Raw genomic sequence first — 13,238 nt, forward strand, 5'->3', positions numbered from 1 at the left:
CAGAACCTAGGCATAAATACGGACAATTTTCCCTGTATCTTTGGGTCTTCATTCTGAAGGCTCCTGTGTCACATAAAACTGTGACATAATAAAACTTGTTATTATCAGGTGATTTTTCAGAGAACCTTCAGGGGGTTGAAGGGATGTCTTCCCTTGGCCCCTACAAAAGCGTTTGGCAAGATTGACAACGGAAACACTTTTTCATCCCTTTGGACCTGTCACTTGCATTTTGGGGGGATTTCTCCCACCTCTCTGACAGTTCTTCTCCACGTTTCTCCAGCTTGTCTTCAGTGTTGTCACTGCTCAGCCTCCTCTCCACTTCTAGTATTCCTTTGAGTGGTCTCATGCGGTGATGTGCTGGAAAGTATTTAACTTGGTCTCTGGGAGAAGGGAAGACTGAGGTATGATTTTTGCTGATTTCTGTGGTATAAATACACCCACCACAGCCAGTTTCAAACTGCCAGCAGTTTAGCAACTGGTTCACATTTCTCAGAATTTAACATTTGGCTCTCACAAGCCAGTATGAGCCGGCACAGGCTGACACCAGCACACCTCTGTTTTCGTGTCAGAGATAAGAGACTTATTTTTGCACAAAAGGTGAAATAAAAAACACCTGCAGACACTCCTTTTTTTTTTTCTGACAGACTGATCCGGAAATGGAATAGCTGCAGCTGCTTTTATGCGTTCTTTTGTTATTTCCGTGTCATCGTGGTAGTGGTTTTTTTTTTTTTTTAATTTTCCTTTCTTTTTCCTGTGGATGATTGAAATACCATAGCTTTGATCAATTTTGTTTTTATGGCATGTTTTGCAGCTGTATTAAATCTGGTTTTTGTCAGAGGGCATCAATATTGTATTCTCAAAACAAGAAAATATTCCATTGCAAAGGACACAAACAAAAGTCCTTAATAGCAAAACTTTGAAACATGTGATTTCTTTACTTGGCAGCAGCCACAGCATTAGGTTTTAATTTTGTTCAGAAAATGGTCTTTGACCTCCACTTGACCTTTCATCAGGCTGGCCTCACTTGTTCATTCACTTAACAAATATTTATTAAGCACCAGCTGCATGCCAGGCACTTGTCTAGGTGCTGGGGAGATTCTGATAAGGCAGACAGACAAGGTCGCCACTCTCAGGGAGCCTGTGTCAGGAATGGGGGTTGGGATAGACAGTAAACCACATGAGGAAGCTAAGTTCAGACAGTGCTGGATGGTGTGAAGAAAATAAAGGCAGGGTAATGTGATGGCGAGTGCGTGGGGTAGTATGGTCCTTCCCTCTGGGGACCAGGCTCTGGTGCTCTAGTACCATGACCAGGCCAGGCACAGATGCCTGTCTGGTGACACCTCAGCTCCTTTTCCAGGTGCTAGTCTCCCCCTCACTTCCCAGAGAGCACCAGTCTCTTGCTCAGTCTCAATTGCTTACAAATACCAGCTATACGAATCTAAATGAGTTTCCTCTGTCATCTAACATGATCAAAATACCAAGGACCAGAATCAGTGTCTAGCCAAAGGCAGTGGAACGAGGCCAGCTGGGAGGAACTCTGAGGAAGTTCCACACGTCGGTTTTAGGGTCACATCTCAGCATCCGTGGGATAGGGGTTACTAGTCACTGACTTTTATACTGAGGACTCACCAATCCTCCTCCCCAGACTAGATGTGTCTCCTGAGTTCTAGACACACATGACCAAAGGCCTGATGGAAATACAGTTTTTGGTGTTCCATCGGCATCTCAAATTCTACAAAACTGGTCCCCCTTCCCCTTCCTTCTTAAACCCCATCTCCAATCTGTCACCTATTCCTCATCTCAGCAATGATATTACCATCTTCCAAGGTGCTTCCCAGCAGTAATCCTTGACTCCTCTTTAACATCCAGTTAATTACCAAATCTATTCTTCCTACCTCTAAATAGGTTGTGAAATTATCCACCTCTCTCCCTCCCCACTGCTGTTACCTTACCCCAGTCCATCACTTTGTGTCTACATCAACAAGGCCACAGTCTTGGTCCTTCTGTCCAATTATTTACACTGCAGCCTGAAATTCCTTTCTGAAATAAGTCTGGTGAGGTCACTCCAACTGCTTTAAATCCTTCCATGGCTCCCTAGTGCCCCCATTTAAAGTTAGAACTCCTGAATACCATGTATTACAGGCTCAATATGGCCCCATTTGCCCCTCCAGTCTGTTCTCTCCCAGCTTCTCTGTCCCCTTCTCTAGACACCAGCCACTCTCTAGCTCTTCGGTGGTGCCATACTCTCTTCTACCTCTAGTCTTTGCACCGTCTCTTCCCTACTCTTGGAACAATTTCTTTAGTCCCACCCTACGGTCTTTGATCTGGATAATGTTTATTTCTTTTGTATATCTAAGAGTGAAACCATTTTCTCAGAAAACCTTCTCTAACCAATCCCTAACCCCAGCCCAAATTCTGAGTTAGAAACCCCTCTGTATGTTCTCATAGCACTGTTTTAGAATTGCCTATTTACTTGTTCATCTATATCAGCAGACTCTAAATTACATGAGAACAGCAACTATGTCTTGTTCACCATTGTATCCCCAGCAACGAGCCTAATGCCTGGCACAGAGTGGGCCTGCAATGAATATTTATTAAATAAATTCACCTATTAGGAAATAAACACACACAAAAAAACTATCTTATATAATTTAAAATATCATGTGCTTATTATGGAAAACTTGTAAAATACAGAAAGCAATAGAAAAGAGTCTATCCATCTCACCACCTAATAAGGACCACTGTTATGCTGGCAGATTTCTCTCTCATATATATATATGTATGTATGTATCATTTTTATTGTTAAAATGACTCTATGTGTTCTATTAATTTATTTATTTTATTGTGGTAAAATACACAGAACATAAAACTTATCATTTTCACCATTCTAAAGTGCAGTGCAATGGCATTAATACATTCACATTATAGTGCAAACATCACTACTACCCATGTGCAGAACGTTTTCATTTTCCCAAACTGAAACTCTGTACCCGAAATGCTGATTTGAACTAAGTAAGAACACAAATATTTTTATTTGACTTTGTACCAAACTCGAAATAGCTTTCTTCCCCCTTCCAAATTAGCATTTCGATTTATTTTCCAGTGGTTTTGAGGCTGCCATGGCAGGTGCTGTCCTTCCTAGAGCTCCACTGTGCTGTCAACCATCTCAGTCAGGGGGAATTCCAGGTTCAAGTCTCACTTTACGCTGCAGTGCCTTGTGTCAGGGCCCACAGTACTTTTAGAGGCCCACAAAAATATCTTAATTCCTTTCAGATCCAAGGAAAACAAACTTCTAGGTCAAAGAGAATGTTTTAATATGTAGTATTAACATATTTGCCATTATAAAGATATCACATAAAATATAATTTTTAATATTGTTTTTGGAGGAGGAGGCCCATGAAGACAAATGTGCTTAGGTAGTGCATTAAAAGGTTCTCAGGTTATAAAATGGTGAGGAGGAATCACTGAAGTTTTTAATGCAGGAGACATATCCTTTGGTCAATTTCCACCTTTCAATTTTTTTTTCCTGAGTATAAACAAAGAAATCTTTCAAAAAGTTTATATAGTGCTATATATAGTGAAACAGAAGTGCATCTTAAAATTTAGTTTAGGTCATGTCTTTAATTCCTAGGATGTTAAGAAGTGTTGGCAATTAGTCCTCCAGGAAAAATTTTCCAACTTGAAATAAACTGACATGTAAACAAATAAATTGGGCCATTTCGAGAACTACACAGCATTGGTTTTATGTGTTTTAAGAGCATTCCTGGAAGCAGAGTGACCAGGATCACATGTGTGAGACTTCAGAAATGTACGGCAGATGTCCCTGTTACCTGGGTCTTCTGTTTTCTTAGCTTTGCTCCCTTAAATATCCCTGCTGAGGGAAGGGATTACAGATCATTCTAATTCCATTCTATAGCATTTGGTACCATTCTGAGCACAAATAGACACCTATTAGGAGCATTTTTGGCTTGACGGGATATGTATTTAGAATTGTTCCAATTAGAGGTGCTGTGATTGGAATTGTTCTAAGTCATTTGACAAATTCAAAAGGAGGATTTTCCCCGGGGGAGGGGGGTGCATTTGGGAGTGAGAGGAATGAGAGAGAAGAGAAGGAATCCTAAGTCATTTACGAACTTCTCCGGAAACATAAGTTTGAAGACAATCTTTTTTTTTTTGTCATCCACCAAAAAAAATTTTAATAGACTTTATTTTTTAGAGCAGTTTTAGGTTCACAGCAAAATTGAGCAGAAAGTACGGAGATTCCCCATATACCCCCTGCCCCAAACATGCATGGCCTCCCTCATTGTAAACATCCCCACCAGCGTGGTACACTTGTTACAATCGACAAGCCTACATCAGCACATCATTATCACCCAAAGTCTCCGTAGTTTACCTTAGGGTTTACTCTTGGTGTTGTACGTTGTATGGGTTTGGACAGCCCATATTGTACAATGACATGTATCCCCCATTACAGTATATCATAACAGAGTATTTTCAGTGGCCTAAAAGTCCTCTGTGCTCTGCCTATTCATCCCTCTCCACCTCCCGTTCCCACCCCCAACCCCCAGAAATCTTTTTACTGTCTCCATAGTTTTGGACAATCTATTTTTCAAAGAAGACAGAGTCATCTTTCTTAGTTTCCATTCTCTTACTGCTTTTCCTCCATCAATCATAAAAGATTACGAGGTTTTTTTTAAAGTACTGAACGCTGTCCTACTTGTCATGTTAAAATATAAGCTCTTGCCAGAATTAGAGCTCCAAGTTGCCTTCAGTTACCTAGAAGAACTACCCTGCAATTAGAAAGATTCAGATTGAGACAACTCCCCTTATAGCAATATGACTTCTCCCTCCAGGGCCTGCACAGTTAAGAAATAGGTCCACCAAGAGAAAAGGAAATAAAAATGACAAACTGGATTGTCTTGGAAAGCTTAATTACACTTTCTAGCCTGTCTTTGTAACAGTTCTCCAAAGCTTCGTACTTTGGCCAGAGGTTTGTCCCCTGCGTACTTGAGGTTTGGCGGCACCAAGACAGACTTCCTAATTTTTGATCCCAAGATGGAACCAACCTTTGAAGAGAGAAGTTACTGGCAATCTCAAGTCAACCAGGGTGAGACTTTTTAAAGATTAACTATATATTTTAACTAACTCAAGCCACTCATGAGAATACTTAGAGAAAAGTGTTATTGCTCACACCTAACAATTAATACGAGATTAAGGCCCCCCAACTGACCCGTGGCAGTACCTAAACAAAAGAAGGGAGCAGTGGGCAGGGTTTTCATTATGATGTTGTTGTGATGTGAGCCCTCACACACAAGGTGTGCTGGGCCTGAGAGTTAATTGTGTTAGAAATAGAACAGTGATTGTAGCTGAAGGACATTGCTGCTTAGAGGGAGCATGGGGGTAGGCCTGTGTCCGACTGAAGAGAGTGTTCACAGCTGAAGACAGTGACAGATTGAAGCATTCCGATATAAAATGTGAAAGAAAGATATGACAAGGGGACACAGAGATATACTCTGCTGCTAAGAATGGATTGTAAGACTTGACTTACTGGGCGGTGTTTCTCAAGCTTTCTTGACTACCCATAATCACCTGGGGTGAGGGAATATTTGGATTTCTGGACTCCGNTTTTTCAAAGAAGACACAGAGTCATCTTTCTTAGTTTCCATTCTCTTACTGCTTTTCCTCCATCAATCATAAAAGATTACGAGGTTTTTTTTAAAGTACTGAACGCTGTCCTACTTGTCATGTTAAAATATAAGCTCTTGCCAGAATTAGAGCTCCAAGTTGCCTTCAGTTACCTAGAAGAACTACCCTGCAATTAGAAAGATTCAGATTGAGACAACTCCCCTTATAGCAATATGACTTCTCCCTCCAGGGCCTGCACAGTTAAGAAATAGGTCCACCAAGAGAAAAGGAAATAAAAATGACAAACTGGATTGTCTTGGAAAGCTTAATTACACTTTCTAGCCTGTCTTTGTAACAGTTCTCCAAAGCTTCGTACTTTGGCCAGAGGTTTGTCCCCTGCGTACTTGAGGTTTGGCGGCACCAAGACAGACTTCCTAATTTTTGATCCCAAGATGGAACCAACCTTTGAAGAGAGAAGTTACTGGCAATCTCAAGTCAACCAGGGTGAGACTTTTTAAAGATTAACTATATATTTTAACTAACTCAAGCCACTCATGAGAATACTTAGAGAAAAGTGTTATTGCTCACACCTAACAATTAATACGAGATTAAGGCCCCCCAACTGACCCGTGGCAGTACCTAAACAAAAGAAGGGAGCAGTGGGCAGGGTTTTCATTATGATGTTGTTGTGATGTGAGCCCTCACACACAAGGTGTGCTGGGCCTGAGAGTTAATTGTGTTAGAAATAGAACAGTGATTGTAGCTGAAGGACATTGCTGCTTAGAGGGAGCATGGGGGTAGGCCTGTGTCCGACTGAAGAGAGTGTTCACAGCTGAAGACAGTGACAGATTGAAGCATTCCGATATAAAATGTGAAAGCAAGATATGACAAGGGGACACAGAGATATACTCTGCTGCTAAGAATGGATTGTAAGACTTGACTTACTGGGCGGTGGTTCTCAAGCTTTCTTGACTACCCATAATCACCTGGGGTGAGGGAATATTTGGACTTCTGGACTCCAAAGAGAGTGTTCACAGCTGAAGACAGTGACAGATTGAAGCATTCCGATATAAAATGTGAAAGAAAGATATGACAAGGGGACACAGAGATATACTCTGCTGCTAAGAATGGATTGTAAGACTTGACTTACTGGGCGGTGTTTCTCAAGCTTTCTTGACTACCCATAATCACCTGGGGTGAGGGAATATTTGGATTTCTGGACTCCGACCTTAGATTCCAATCTTAGCAAGCTTGTCAGGTGATTCTGGTATTGGAAGTCTTTAGGCTTCACCTGAGAAACCTGCCCTAGGAAGCCATAAGGATTTGTCCTGTGTCTTCCAAAAGTGCTAACAGATGTCAAATGGAAGTTAAGTCATTATTTCAACAATTGCTAAAAATATTGTATAATCAAATTGTAAACATGTATAATGTATATATTAATAAGCAATATTTGTTTCATATATTACATATTTTCCTTCTGTTTATTTTCTCTAATTAGGAAGTATTTAAAAGAGTTAATCAGTTATTGGGCCAAAATTGACAGAACAGAAGTAGAAGAAACAGGAAAAAGGCAGGAGGGTTCTCTTTGAATAGCAAGTTGAAGTAGTTTATGTTCAGACTTGGCCCTTTCCCACCAGTCATATGCATTCAAAAGGTCTCCGAAATTTAGACAGGAAATTCTCCTCTGCTCATCAGTTTTCTTCATACTGTGGAGTGGGGGAGGGGTGGGCACTGGGATTATCCAGGTTCCTCTGGAACGTTCTTCATGAGCACAGAGATGGAGGGAGGCACCGGTGGCCAGCCAGTCCCAGTGCGCGGCTTCCCAGAAAGGAAGTCGCTGGCTGCCCTGCTAGCCCTGCAGCAAGCACCCGGCGTCCCTGCTGCCTTGTGATAAAGAAAGTCTGCCCACAGCATCGTGGTGGATTTTTCCAAGTGTGCATGTTGTAGTCCCAAAAGCTTGGATGGTTCCCAATTTAAATGGAAAAAAGTCAACGATTCTTGTCCTACCTTCCATTATGTCAAGAGGAAATCACCACAAAGCAAATTTAGCCCATGAAAAACAAATTTCTGTGTATTTTGAAAGTGATCCTTAAGAGAACTGAACTGTGTTTTCATCATTAGGGTTCCCTGGTAATTTCAAGCTTCTGAGGAGCCCTCTGAATTGTTAAATAACTTGAAGTTATGTCCAGTGTATCTGTGTTCAGTGTATGTTCAATCTTTCTTAGGAAACCAGCCCTTCAGGGTTTTTTTTGTTTTTATTTTTGTTTTTGGTTTTTTTGGTGATTGGTTAGCCAGCAAATTTGACATGTGTAACAGAACATATCTTTCTCTGATCTTGTACCCAATAACAAGAAACTTAATAATCTTCCTTTAGTCACATAAGTAGCTAACTAAATACATATATGGCATTTCAACCTTCTCACTGTGAAAATAGATTTTCTAAATTATCTCTTCCACTTGCAGATATTTGCAAATCTGGATCCATCTCTTCTGATGTATATAAAAGGTTACAGCTGGAATGGCCCTTCCAGGAGCAATTGCTGCTCAGAGAACAATACCAGAAAAAGTTCAAGAACAGCACCTACTCAAGTAAGAGGTGAAAGGCACCTTGTAGGAGTTCCAGCCCCAAAAACATCTGGATAGGTTGGCATGGGCTTGAATCTAATAAGCCCTACAACAATGGTGTAAAGCAGTACAATACTCAAATGCTATCAAGAGTTAATGGGAAATCTTGAATCAAAACTTGTTTTTTCCTTTTTGTCTAACTTTGCCTACTAGCCACAGAGTGAAATAGAGAAATCAACCATTCTCAAACTAGCAGCGACCTTCACTGTTTTCAAGAACTAGGGAGACAACGAAGGCGTAAATACTCCTATATTCCTCATGAAAAAGTAAAATACAAAAGTATAAAGTGTAAAATGTGAAAATCCTTCACACCTCGTTGTCCATCCATCTCCCCTCCCTGAAGTGACTCCTAGTATGAGTTGATGTATATCATTAAGCAGGAGAATTCTGGGTCTTGCCAGTCTTGACTGCCAAGAAACTTTCTCTTTTTCTTTCCTCTATGGCTTTGCAAACACAGGACTAGCTCAACTAACCAGGAATTTATTTCCATTCATCAAAACAGTTTTCCAGTCTTCAAAATAGGATGACATTGTCACACAGGGCTTTAAAGCAAATGAAACAAGCAATCCTTTTTTTTTTTTTACTTCTCAAAATACATTGTACTTGATTTTAAAACAAGCAATCCTTATTTAACTATGAAATATATTTTTATCTGAAAGTTGGTGTTTTATGCCCAACCTACTTAGATGCACTAAAACTTTTTTTGCCTTTTGAAAAATAAATTGTCTTGAAGTTACTTTATTTGTGTTAGTCAGTGTTTTTTAAAGTACATTATTTAAAATAAATTATCTTTGTAAGATTTTACTGTACACTACTTGAATTTCAGTATCTCAGATGGATTTTTAATTTATATATATATATATTTATTTACATGTTACAGAAAAAATGCAATACATAAGAAATCAGAAAATAGCTTATGTGCTGATAGCTGATGTAGTCCTCTAAACTTATCTTTTACATTTTTAAGAGGAGGAAGGAACTACTCTGATACTTTAATACACATGATTTATTGTTGAATAGAATTTGGAATGGGGTAGGGCCATCTCAGATTCCATTAAAGTGACAGTACCAGAGACCTACAGTAGTAAGGTATCATTTGTAATAAATCATTATGATATACGCCTGCTGGAGGAAGGTTCCATGGTATTGGGTAATCAATGGATTCCCAAAATTTAATATTTTGGTCATTTTAAACATTATACCAGTTTATCTTCAATTTCCGAAAAATGTTTGCTACTGCACATGATCTTTCTGTTACTAAAATGGTAGGTTTCCAACGTCTTTGCCTCCCTCTAGGACTTGGACCTTCATAGTTTCTACACCAGGGGAAGGCCTTCCTTTGCTAACCATGCAACTGGGTTAATATAACTCCGGTCACCCTGTTGGCAATGTTAAGATGTATAACAAATACAGATATTTTATTTGTACTTGGAAACATTTGACTTCTGGTTTAAAATTTTCAACTTTAATCTGTATGTCTTGGAAACATAGATAGAAATCTACTATGTTTAGTCTGGACACCTACTCATTATACTGGCAAATAACTAAGAAGCCAACAGGTGTTTCCACACATTGTTCTGAATCCATGGCTGAAATTGGTAATGGCTGAGTGACTTGGAAAAATTCCTGGGATGGAGATAATCTAGATGACACATTTTAAAATGGCACTGACTCGTTCCCTTGCATTATATCATGTATGTTTACGTAAGGGTGCCCAGCGTGCAGCGTGGCACTGGGTACTGGGAGTGGAAGAATGGGATGATGAGTTGGAGATATATTAGCTCAGTAAATATAATTATTTTAATAAGGGAGTCCTCCTCTCTGCAGTCATACCCAGAATTACATCTCTAACATTGCTTCCTTTTCCTGCCCAAACAGGTTTACAATGTGAGTCCATGTTCTCATGACAAATGTTTTTGTCATCTTCTACTTAAGTGGAACACACGATCCAAGGGGACCTCTATTAGAAAACTTACCTATATCTTCTAGGTCACCTGCCTTAAGGTTGCTGCCAACTAACTAAGCAATTAATGTGTCCTTGCTGCAACAGCACATGGCAGTAAAGCACACTGGGGGCCGCATGTGAGCAGCAAGGGTCTAAAGCATTTTTGAACCATCACATCATTTCTCAACTATTGCACAGGACATATTTAAACTAAAAAGTATTCATTATTTATCTGAAGTTCAAATTTAACTAGGTATCCTATATTTTATTTGCTAAATCTGACAACTGTACCTGTGAATTTCCTGTGGTGCCCCAGTGTGCCTTGGCACATAGTTTGAAAACCATAGCCCTATAGCCCTAGGCCAATTTTTTAATGTAAAATTTTATTCATTTTAACATAATATATCATATACAGGAATTTTTCAAAAAGTTGCTCTAAACATAATTAAAATTACCAAAATATTTTGTAACTGAGTGTTTGAGTAGACATATTTAGATTATGAAGAATAGGGATTATGCTGATTAGTGAAGGTCTGGCCTACACATGCTGAGCACTGAGCCATAAACTGTGGTTTCCCCAATGCACTTGCATAGCTTGAACAAAACCTGAGTGCCAGACTAGAGCTTCTGGTACCTTCCATGGGATTCCATTCAATAGCTGAAGTACATGAAATCAGATTGATTTTTTTTAAGTTGCCTGTTCAGTTTTGTCGTCTCTTAGACATAATTATAGCCACTTACTGGGACTGGAATTCCTTCAGTTTAACAACAGAAAGAGCAAATCTGGAGGCATTCTTCACTGCAGTGCCAACCTAACCATTAAATTGCAACACTCTTCTTTTAGGAAGCTCAGTGGATATACTGTACACTTTTGCAAATTGCTCAGGACTGGACTTGATCTTTGGTCTAAATGCATTACTAAGAACAGCAGATTTGCAGTGGAACAGTTCTAATGCTCACTTGCTCCTGGACTACTGTTCTTCCAAGGGTTATAACATTTCTTGGGAACTAGGCAATGGTAAGTACCTCTGGGAACATTTCATTAATAAGGAGATTCCCCCACTGGCATTATTTGTTTCTATTTATGATATATATATATATATATAAAATGATATATATATATATATTTGATATATATATATATATTTGTTTCTATTTATGATATATATATATATATATATATATATATAATGACATTCTTTTTACTATTAGCAAATATATTTCTGCCTGGGCACATTCTTGCAAGTGCTCAGCAATGCAACTTTTGGAACTGCATATGTCAGAAAACTTTATATATCTCAGAATCTAATGCTAATCCCAGTTTATGTCACATTTGAGGTGGGTACAGCTAGTTGGACCCAGCAACCTTCTCAGGTTCCTTCAGATTTCCAGTCACTTTAAAACTGTATGTTTGGCAGGCTGGACGCAGCAAAACTGAGAAGTATGCAGTTTGCTTGTACTCTTTCCTTCCTTTCTCTGTTTCTCAACTTGTCAATTAATCTTAGCAACCCCATTCCAACTTCCATGCTCAAGCTGTCTAGAAGTTGCCAGTACAGAATACTACCAAGGTCAAGCTCCTGATTGTCTCCTTCTTCACTCCTTTTTGCAAGGAATTTATAAATTCTCACTAAAGAGTAATGATTAGTCACACTCATTCAAAACATATTTATAGTGCTTTTTCCACAGATTGGCCAATATCACTGAAGATAAAATGAGAAATCGGGTGGAGTAATATGATCAGTGCATTCTGTATATGCCAGGCACTCTTCTGAGCATTAAATGTCTTCCCCCTGCACAGACATTTTTTAAAAAAATAAATCAGGTTATTAAATACTGGATACACACTATTTTCCAAATATCCATTGGTTTATTTTCTCCATTATTAACTTCAATTTGTTTAATGCCCCCTCATACCTCAGTTATATAATTAAAATTTTTGCTTTTTTATAACCAGGGGGAGTTACTTTTCTTGACTTTGACTTTTATGTTTTTGTAATTTGAAAAATGTTTTTGTTGCATTTATATGCTGCTGTGTGTTTGCTTTTAAATAAAAATTTCTAGGTAAGTGATTATTTTGAGAATTGCTGTCTTTCAGAACCCAACAGCTTCCGGAAGAAGGCTGGTATTTTCATTGATGGACTGCAGTTAGGAGAAGATTTTACTGAGTTGCATAAACTTCTAGGAAAGTCCACTTTCAAAAATTCAAAACTTTATGGTCCTGATGTTGGTCAGCCTCGAGGAAAGACTGTTGAGATGCTGAGGAGGTAAGAGCTAGAGGACACAGATACACTTTTCTTAAGGATAACTGTTCCTCTCTCATGGAGAATCCTCAATAGTCTGCATGTTACCAAACAATTTGCTGCCTGACTAGATGATTTATCAAAAGAAATATTGACTGTCTCAGAGTACCAAGGATTCTGGGACAAATGGCACATATCATAAAATTTGTTATCAGGATTTGGAAATTTGTGTTTATTTGATCCTAACAGTAACCAGCCATTTCTAGGAAATAAAATCCTTGTCCATATCTTGTGCATACATAGTAAGTGCTAATGTGATAGAATTTTTGTTCTAGTTTCTTGCAGGCTGGTGGAGAAGTGATTGATTCAGTTACATGGCATCAGTAAGTATGTCTCCTATTCTTAATTCTAGGAAAGTAATGCTAGCTTTACTTATTATGTAGTTTTCAAAAAATTATTCCCATTTAACTGCTCATTCACTTTGTAGTTCAAATAAGAAATAGTGTCTCAAGCAGCACTGTACTAGAATTTTAATGTTAACAAAAAAACATTAAAAGTTATTTTAAATAATGTGATGGTTATAAAATCAAGGCACACTATCAATTAGCCCATGGAACATACTAGGTCACTTCAAAAAGATCGTGGAAAAGTAGAATTAAAAGATAATGGCTCTGGGGCCGGCCCGGTGGCGCACTGCTACAGTGCACCGCTTGGGAGCGCAGCGGCACTCCCGCCGTGGGTTCGGATCCCACATACAGACCGGCCGCTCACTGGCTGAGCGAGGTGCGGGCGCGGCACCGAGG

The 13,238-nt window shown here is 39.1% G+C and overlaps 1 protein-coding gene across 2 annotated transcripts in view; it reads left to right on the forward strand.

The window, feature by feature from the left end:
* Positions 1-13,238, forward strand: part of HPSE (heparanase) — a 34,241-nt gene that overhangs the window by 6,583 nt on the left and 14,420 nt on the right. The window contains exons 2-6 of one of the 2 annotated variants that reach the window (XM_008568798.1): positions 4,962-5,107; positions 8,089-8,214; positions 11,040-11,213; positions 12,291-12,459; positions 12,771-12,818. In XM_008568798.1, the coding sequence (XP_008567020.1) occupies positions 4,962-5,107; positions 8,089-8,214; positions 11,040-11,213; positions 12,291-12,459; positions 12,771-12,818 (663 nt within the window). The remainder of the gene's footprint in view (positions 1-4,961; positions 5,108-8,088; positions 8,215-11,039; positions 11,214-12,290; positions 12,460-12,770; positions 12,819-13,238) is intronic. The other variant, XM_008568799.1, reaches the window with a different exon arrangement.

This window comes from Galeopterus variegatus, unplaced genomic scaffold (genome assembly GCF_000696425.1).
Source record: "Galeopterus variegatus unplaced genomic scaffold, G_variegatus-3.0.2 Scaffold443, whole genome shotgun sequence".
NCBI lineage: Eukaryota > Metazoa > Chordata > Mammalia > Dermoptera > Cynocephalidae > Galeopterus > Galeopterus variegatus.